At 48.7% G+C, this 8,807-nt stretch overlaps 3 protein-coding genes and 1 long non-coding RNA gene across 4 annotated transcripts; all 4 read left to right on the forward strand.

The window, feature by feature from the left end:
- LOC147580602 (histone H4) lies at nt 1-390 on the forward strand. Its single transcript, XM_086706018.1, has one exon. The coding sequence runs from the start codon at nt 27-29 to the stop codon at nt 336-338; it is 312 nt and encodes a 103-aa protein (XP_086562144.1). The 5' UTR covers nt 1-26; the 3' UTR covers nt 339-390.
- A 650-nt stretch (nt 391-1,040) lies between these two features.
- On the forward strand, nt 1,041-1,555 carry LOC147580603 (histone H3.1). Its single transcript, XM_086706015.1, has one exon. It carries the CDS (start codon nt 1,087-1,089, stop codon nt 1,495-1,497), a length of 411 nt encoding a protein of 136 aa, XP_086562141.1. The 5' UTR covers nt 1,041-1,086; the 3' UTR covers nt 1,498-1,555.
- Nucleotides 1,556-4,637: 3,082 nt separating this feature from the next.
- H1-5 (H1.5 linker histone, cluster member) lies at nt 4,638-6,273 on the forward strand. The gene is made up of 2 exons (XM_025916993.2): nt 4,638-5,373; nt 5,962-6,273. The coding sequence occupies exons 1-2, from the start codon at nt 4,697-4,699 to the stop codon at nt 6,191-6,193; spliced, it is 909 nt and encodes a 302-aa protein (XP_025772778.2). The 5' UTR covers nt 4,638-4,696; the 3' UTR covers nt 6,194-6,273.
- A 249-nt stretch (nt 6,274-6,522) lies between these two features.
- On the forward strand, nt 6,523-8,698 carry LOC147580604 (uncharacterized). The gene is made up of 2 exons (XR_015250934.1): nt 6,523-6,895; nt 8,401-8,698. It is a non-coding gene; the product is annotated as an uncharacterized LOC147580604 (long non-coding RNA).
- The last annotated feature ends 109 nt before the right edge of the window (nt 8,699-8,807 follow it).

Genomic DNA, 8,807 nt, shown 5'->3' on the forward strand with positions numbered 1-8,807 from the left:
CGAGTAATACTGTTTGTTCCGGAAACATGTCTGGACGTGGTAAGGGTGGGAAGGGCCTAGGCAAGGGAGGCGCCAAGCGCCACCGCAAGGTGCTGCGCGACAACATCCAGGGCATCACCAAGCCCGCTATCCGGCGGCTGGCCCGGCGCGGCGGCGTCAAGCGCATCTCCGGCCTCATCTACGAGGAGACCCGCGGGGTGCTCAAGGTGTTCCTGGAGAACGTGATCCGGGACGCCGTCACCTACACGGAGCACGCCAAGCGCAAGACGGTCACGGCCATGGACGTGGTGTACGCGCTCAAGCGCCAGGGCCGCACTCTCTACGGCTTCGGGGGCTAAGATGATCTTAAATCGTCGCACCTATTGTTCAAAAGGCCCTTCTAAGGGCCACCCACGAAATCTGTTAAGGAGCTGTAGACCCCTTTATTGACTTAACTGAGCGCCGTACCATGAATGCCCTTAGCTTGGGTTAGGACCCATCAGACCTGAAACTAAAGTGTGCCTGAAACATCCGCGCGTCTCTGCACTCGGTCCCCGGTGTGTCCATCACAAAGTGGCTAAACGTCCGGTCATGCTGAGTCTTTACTGTCAAAAGCAGGTTTGTACTGAAAGCCGAACTAACTTACCATACGTCGTCCGAGGGGCAACTGGACGATCGTGGTAAACAGCGATTCTCTTCGTCTGGGAGTTCTGGCTTAGAACGCATTGCCAGGACGTGCAAACCACGTCAGTCCCGCCAATTGACTTCATTTAAAGTAGATGCATTTTTACCAGGAATGCAATCATGACGCTTTTTAAATTCGTGAAATGCACTTTGGGATTCTCAATACAACATGGTAAGGGATGCTCATGCAACCTAGAAGTTTTTTGAAAAGGCCGACATTTTCTTTGTGCATCATCACAGAGATCGGCGGGCGAGGCGGGAAGACGCTTCCGGTCCTCAATGGATTGAACCAAGTGAATTCTGGAGGCGGGGCGAGGCTGGGCGGGGCGGGCGCCTACTGTCCAATCAGGATTCGAGGGTCGCTATAAGTACTGGGACCCGTGTTCTTGATCCCGCAGTGCTGAGTAGCTAGACGTAGTTGTCATGGCTCGCACGAAGCAGACGGCGCGCAAGTCGACGGGCGGCAAGGCCCCGCGCAAGCAGCTGGCCACCAAGGCGGCCCGCAAGAGCGCGCCGGCCACCGGCGGCGTCAAGAAGCCGCACCGCTACCGGCCCGGCACCGTGGCCCTGCGCGAGATCCGCCGCTACCAGAAGTCCACCGAGCTGCTGATCCGCAAGCTGCCGTTCCAGCGGCTGGTGCGCGAGATCGCGCAGGACTTCAAGACCGACCTGCGCTTCCAGAGCTCGGCCGTGATGGCGCTGCAGGAGGCGTGCGAGGCCTACCTGGTGGGGCTCTTCGAGGACACCAACCTGTGCGCCATCCACGCCAAGCGCGTCACCATCATGCCCAAGGACATCCAGCTGGCGCGCCGCATCCGTGGGGAGCGGGCATAAAGCTTTGTAGCGTTCTCCGTACACCCTACCCCAAAGGCTCTTTTCAGAGCCCCTCCATTGTCACCAGAAAAGAGCTGTTAAACTTGTAGGGAATATACGGTAGGCTCGGGAACAACACGGGGCGGTTTCCAATAGCTCCTGGGCCACACCAGGCGTGTGTACCCGAAGACTGCAGGAGGTGGCTGTGCTGTGCATCGGGAGGTTTCGCACTGGCTGACCCCCTCCTGGTATTTAGCACAAAGGAGCTGTTTGAATATGTTGAAACGAACCAGCCATCCTAGAAATGAGCTGTTCTGGGCCACGTGAAGTGATTGAAGGAAAGAAAGTTTTAAAGTTGAGTTCAGGTTTCTGTGCATTGTGCAGTTGGCAAGAACCGCTTATTTACTTTTGCCAAGTGACCCCCAGTGCTTTTACATCAGGAATGGGCCTCAATTTGCTTCTCTTACTCGGAGACACAGAACATGTAGTACCCTCCGTGCTTAAAAAGGTTTCAACGTGATGTTTGACAAGAATAGTCTCTTCGGTTTTATCAATGTATGAGTTCTTAGGAGCTCTAAAAAGCATAAGGTATTTCCTTGTTTTAAAATTGTGCTTCTCAGTGTGAAGCTGGGTTGTGAGGATTTTTGGGTTGTTTTTTTTCAAAAGGAATCAGACGGAACTAAGATTTTAAAGCTGTTACTAGTTTCCACAAAAATAATGGGTTTCCTAATAAATTTGTTGTGTCTATTAAGTTTGTCCAATTACTTTTTTTTTTTTTAAAAACCTTGTGCTTTTCACATAGGACTATAATTGTTTATTTGCTTGTTTTGATTACAAATCCTAATTCCCATGAGGTTGCAGTTTTTCTCGAGTGTTCTCAGACTGGTCAGCCATCTGGGCCTTATATTCTTTCCCGTATTTGGGGTTTGCCCCTCCAGAGAGGCTGACATCCCAGCTACAGGCTCCTAAAACTTTTTGGAATGTCGGGGAATTGACAAGAAAGACCGTTCTGGAAAAAAGAAAAGAAAAAAAGGCCATTCTGACCTGCGGGCCAGAGTCCTCTAATAGAGGAGTCTAGAAATTCTTTAGTGGCTCTTAGTTTTAGAGACTACTTGGTGTTATCTCTTACAAGCTTCAAAGATTGATTTCTCCTCACCCTTTCTAGGATCTTTCCCATCATAATAGAGCTGAGGACATATATTGCTTACAGAGCTTGTGGTCCAGGTTCAAACCTTAAAACTGCCAATGACTAGCCATATAACTTCTGGCAGGTATTCATCCTTGCCCTGGGTCTCTATAGCTGTAAACTGTGGCAAATAAGACTGTAGAGCAATCTTAGATTACTTCCTGGCACTTAGTGAATGCTCAGTGAATGTTAGCCCTTGTTAATTATGCCTCTCTTAAGCATAGAGGTTTGGGTTTCCCCCACCCTAGATCTTCTGAAAGTTTTGTGGTTGAAGTGGTGGGAAATGCTTGCTTAAAACATTTTTGTTAATATCCCTTCTTTAGTTCTTGACGTGCATTGTTCTGAAAAAAGGCAGGCTTGTAGTAATATCCCATAATCTGTGTCTGTGTGGATGAGTCCAAAACATAGCAAAATGGCCAGATAGCAAATATTCTGGCCTTTTCAGGCCAAATATTGTCTCCGGCTTTTTTTTTTTTTTTTTTTTTTCTTAACACAATTAAAAAATCTAAAAAGCACTCTTAACTTGAGAGCAACAGAAAACGACACTGTCCCGATTTGGCCTTAAATTGGCTACAGGTTCAACTCCAGGAGCTCTTTGGGGAGAAATACGTTGGCAACTTTAAACTTCCCTAAAGTTTGTCACAGGGAAGAACTAGGTGAGTGTTGATTGCAGTAGAGATTCTAATCATTAGACCTCCCTTCTCATCCAGGCCAGTCACAAAATCCTATCCATTCCCCACCTCACCCTCCTCCCAAACAAATAAGCAAACATATCCTCCCTCCGTTCCAACCTCAAGGTTACTGCCTCAGTTCTCTTGGATGCTAATGTATTCCTGAATTCTTCTGAACCTCTATAACTTGCAGTCCCTCAATTCCCACCCTTCTCATAGTTGATAGTCAACAATTTCTCTGAAATACAGGTCTGCCTTTGCTCAAACACACAAAAATGCCCACATTGATGTCTCCTGGCTGCTTACAGAAGAGGGTATTCCTGACAGTGTACTTTATTAAATGTTGATGGAGAAATGGGGTTTGAATGAGAGCACTGGGGAGAGCACCTTGGAAACCGGACAAAGTCCCATGTCATCTACACAGTCTGTACTTTTGAGGACTACTGGAACCCCTTGAATATTTTCAGCAGGTTTGAGTTTTTCCTAAAGCACATTATCCGGGCAAGGCAATTTTTGTACTTATTATCATGGATTTTCCTAATACTAAAGAGAGAAAGGATCTCGATAAAAACAAAAACAAAAACAAAACACACTCAATTTAAGTTTGAATTTGAATCCAGGTCATTGGATCCTGAAGCCAAAGTCATTCCTCTTCCTCCCGCTGCAAGGTAGACGTCATTCTGGCTACTGAACATCTCCAAGCTGCAAAAGGCATTCTCTAGAGATATTGTCACCTGCAAAATCCTAGGAAGCAGAACTGGTTTTGAAAGTGGGGTGTGTGGGGTGTATGTGGTGAATTTGGGGCTGCAGGCAACTGTCTGCGCTGCCCCTGTGTTACTTGCTACAGTTGGAAACAAAGTTTATGTCCAAACCAAGGAAACCTGGGTCTTCCTCTAGCAAAAAATCAAAGGCCGAACCTAGGGACAAAGCTTTTGAAAAAATCTCCACTTGATAGTTCCTAGAAACTTATTGCAACTTGCAACAAACTAGCACAATGCCTTAAACCCAGTGGATATACGTGAAAAGCTGAAAAGATTTTTAAAAATATCTTTCATCTGTTGCGCAGGACTCATGAAAACACAAGCCAGCATGTGAACCTGGAGGCTGCTTTCCTCCTTTACAGCTTCAAAGCGTCAAATTCTGTACAATTATTTTCAGCATTTAATCAAATTTGGGGGGCTAACAAACACAGTTCTGGAGTCCAACCGCGAAGGGCGGCTGCCTGAGGGCAGTGGATTGGACGCTCCACCAATCACAGAGCGCCACCGGCTTATATAAGCGCCTGGCCGGAGTCGGGCGGCATTGCACGACTTGCTCTTTGGATTTTGAGTCTCTCTTCCTCTCGCAGTTCCTGCCTCTGGCCATGTCGGAAACCGCGCCTGCCGAGACGGCTGCCCCGGCGCCGGTGGAGAAGTCACCTGCCAAGAAGAAGGCGACCAAGAAAGCTGCGGGCGGTGGCGCGGCGAAACGCAAGGCCACCGGCCCCCCGGTGTCAGAGCTGATCACCAAGGCGGTCGCCGCCTCCAAGGAGCGCAACGGTCTCTCCCTGGCCGCGCTCAAGAAGGCGCTGGCGGCCGCCGGCTACGACGTGGAGAAGAACAACAGCCGCATCAAGCTGGGCCTCAAGAGCCTGGTGAGCAAGGGCACCCTGGTGCAGACCAAGGGCACCGGCGCCTCGGGCTCGTTCAAGCTCAACAAGAAGGCGGCCTCCGGGGAGGCCAAGCCTAAAGCCAAGAAGGCGGGCGCGGCGAAGGCCAAGAAGCCCTCCGGGGCCACCCCCAAGAAGCCAAAGAAGGCTGCGGGAGCCAAGAAGGCGGTGAAGAAAACTCCGAAGAAGGCGAAGAAGCCCGCGGCTGCCGGGGTCAAGAAGGTGGCCAAGAGCCCCAAGAAGGCCAAGGCCGCCGCCAAGCCCAAGAAGGCGGCGAAGAGCCCAGCCAAGCCCAAGGCTGTGAAGCCGAAGGCGGCCAAGCCCAAAGCCGCCAAGCCCAAGGCAGCGAAGCCCAAGGCTGCCAAGGCGAAGAAAGCGGCCCCGAAAAAGAAGTAGGAAGTTGGCCTTTGAGAAGGCAGCAAAACCCCAAAGGCTCTTTTCAGAGCCACCCAGAGATTTCTGAAAACAGCTGTACGCTCAGGTCGAGCCCTTCTTCTTGAACAATTGCGTCAGCCAACACTGCGGGTTAAGTTAAAACCCTGCATCTGTTACCCTTTCCCCTTTTCAGTTTCTCTCTCGATTTCACTTGCAAAGAATGAGTGGGGGACTGAATTTCATTCAGCCCCTTGTGTGGATTACTTAATGCAGATACAGCCCCTACGGGCTATCCATTATCTGCAGCGTCTAAGTGGGTTACAAAAGGAAAGTAGTTTGCCTTTTTAAAAAGCCCGCGCAACATCCCTAATTGGTTCTTTTCCTGGTTATCCTTGCAGGCAGGAGGATCTTGATTGGTACACGTATTGAGCGCAGATGGGCTGGGCTTTAATAAAAGTTCAGTGGCGTAGACCCCTTAACTACTGTCCCAGCTCTTTACCGGAAATAGTGAGTGGCTCTGAAAAGAGCCTTTGGTTTGTTTGCAAGTTGCTAGAGAGACCTTATTTGCCCTTGGCCTTGTGGTGGCTCTCGGTCTTCTTGGGCAGCAACACGGCCTGGATGTTGGGCAGGACGCCGCCCTGCGCGATGGTCACGCGGCCCAGCAGCTTGTTGAGCTCCTCGTCGTTGCGGATGGCCAGCTGCAGGTGGCGCGGGATGATGCGCGTCTTCTTGTTGTCGCGGGCCGCGTTGCCCGCCAGCTCCAGGATCTCGGCCGTCAGGTACTCCAGCACGGCCGCCAGGTACACCGGCGCGCCGGCCCCCACCCGCTCGGCGTAGTTGCCCTTGCGGAGCAGGCGGTGCACGCGGCCCACCGGGAACTGCAGCCCGGCCCGCGACGAGCGCGTCTTGGCCTTGGCGCGAGCTTTGCCGCCCTGCTTCCCGCGTCCAGACATAACGACAAGAAGCAACTCACCAGGGACTAGAATGTGGGTGTGTAGGATGGGACACAGCTTCACTACTTATAGTCCTCACGCGGCGCCAAAATAAAGCTGTCCCATTGGCTAAAATTCCAGTCTTATTTTAGCCAATGGAATCCTGGCTTTTCAAATACACTTATTTTGATTGGATACAACCACATGATGCCCTCTAGAATTTACCACCAATTAGACACCCGGTTTGTTTAATTTTCTTCGCGTGAGAAGCTGTGCATAAAGAGAACCTAGAGACCCTCAGTTTTTCTCCAGTCTTTCGGCTTGGGGGGCGGGGGTGCTTCCTGTGCTCCGTAACAAGACCAGTCAAGGCTAACAAGCTGTGAACAGAGGCACGTAGAGCCCCCTTCTCATTTTCTCTCTTATTCTCAAGCCCTTCAGCAACTACTCCCGGCCCTGCCTGAGCCAGCCAAGTCCGCTCCCGCCCCGAAGGAGGGCTCCAAGGAGGCGGTGACCGAGGCGCCGAAGGACGGCAAGAGGCGCAAGCGCAGCCGCCGGGAGATCGCGCCCCCGGCCCCCGCCCCGTGTACGTGTACAAGGTGCCTCCAAGGTAGGGGTCAGACGCCCCCACGGGCTTTCTTTCACAGCCATCTACGCTTTCCAAAACCACTAGTGCCCATTTTATCCCGATTTAGAGGTAGGCAAATGCAATTTTTAATCTGAAGGCTTTGGTCCGTGCTTCTTAATTTGTGCAAAAGCTACATTTTGGCCTTGTGTTTCCAATAAGATCTAAAGTTGTTGTTTTTTTTATTATTCTCACAAACATCAGACACCCCAAAATGATTTCATTGTGAGTATTTCACTTAACATCTAAATTCTCACACCAAGAATCACTCGTTCGGTTAACTAGTGAGAAAATTTTAAATTATGACGAGAAGAAAGAATATCTTTCAGCTTCTAGTGAAAATCTTAACTGGCTGAACATCTATTTCTCTCCCCTTACGGAATACCACCGTTTATCAGTATCTCCCCTGTCCCCCCTCCCCCTTCCCATTGGAAGGCTCTGAATCACATAAATTGGTTTAAAGGAAACTTACCAAGTGACAGTCCCTTTAACATTCCTTACGGTCAATGCTGAGTACGGACCTTTCTGCTACCTCTCATTGTAGGCCTACGTTTTCACCAAGTAACCTAAATGGTGTTGGGATAAAGATGGGGACAGAGAGGAAAATGAGAACCTAAATTAATCACCTCCGTTCCCCCCTTAAGGATGAGGATTGCTAATCCAGGCACTACTTTCAGACTTGAATTTTTCTAGGGGTCACTTTTTGCATGTTTTCCTGGGTATACCTTCCAAGGTACACCTCCAGAAAGGTGCATACTGAGCCTGCCTCCTTTATCTCACATTGTAATGCCCTCTTTTCTGGAGCCCGTGTCTGTTCGTTGTGATTTTCACGTAGGCAACTCCCATTTTACGGCAACATACATATTTTATGAGAAATAGTTATAGTTTTCCAGAATAACAAAATTCAGGAAGAAGAGTGGAATTGTGTTTACATTTTGGAAATATCTTTAATTTCTGGCTTAATAGAAGACAGCTAGATTCATGTACAGTATTTGTTTCTGCAGCCAATCTATTGTAATATGATTGTCAAATGAAAATTAGAGTGGAAAAGTTAAGTAAATTTATTTTTTACTTAAAATTAATTTTAATTTTAATTAAATTTTATTTTAATTAAATTAAAGACTGGATTAAAATTAAATTTATTTTAATTTAATTAACAAATAAATTTAGTCTCACACACCCACCAGAAGGGTCTCAGAGACCCCCATGTGTCCCCAGATCATATTTTGAGAATCACTGCCTTTAGGACAAGAAGACATTTCATTTGTTTATTTCATAACCATCCTGTTGGCGGTAGCATTGGGGATACCCTTGGCAGGAGCTGATGCACAGAATAATTTGAGAAGGCCTTGTGAATCGGTCTGCATGCCCAATGATGGCTGTCATTAAAATGAAATCCGCTCTCCTGAAATGAAATTTCAGTGAATAAAAAGGCAGGGAGCTCTTTTTTTAGCCTTGATCTACAGCGTTTTCATTTTTTTCTTAACTAGGCTCCACGCCCAATGCGGGGCTTGAACTCCTGACCCTGAGATTGAGTCACATGCTGTACCAACTGAGTGAGCCAGGTGCCAGTTTGTTTAATTTTAATTCTCCAATTAGCACGGTTTAAACATGATTCTTTCATACTTTCTTGCCTCCCCTCTCTTTTTACTGTTACTGTTAGTCCGGACATCTAAGATCGGCCTTACTTTCAGTCACTAATGTCTTGGACGCATTAACTCAAAACTTGTAATCACTACCTCTTCCAGGGCTTCTGGTGAATAAAGAGAGACCAAAATCTCCACTCTAGGGCTTACGCTGGGTGGTTAGTTCTCTGCGACCACTGGCGCACCTGCCTGACTCCAGAGCCTCAAGAACACTTCAGTGGCAGATGCTGTTTTCAAAGGCCAAGTGCATA

Source organism: Puma concolor, chromosome B2 (assembly GCF_028749965.1).
Source record: "Puma concolor isolate L17-30 chromosome B2, mPumCon1.1.hap2, whole genome shotgun sequence".
In the NCBI taxonomy this organism is placed as follows: domain Eukaryota; kingdom Metazoa; phylum Chordata; class Mammalia; order Carnivora; family Felidae; genus Puma; species Puma concolor.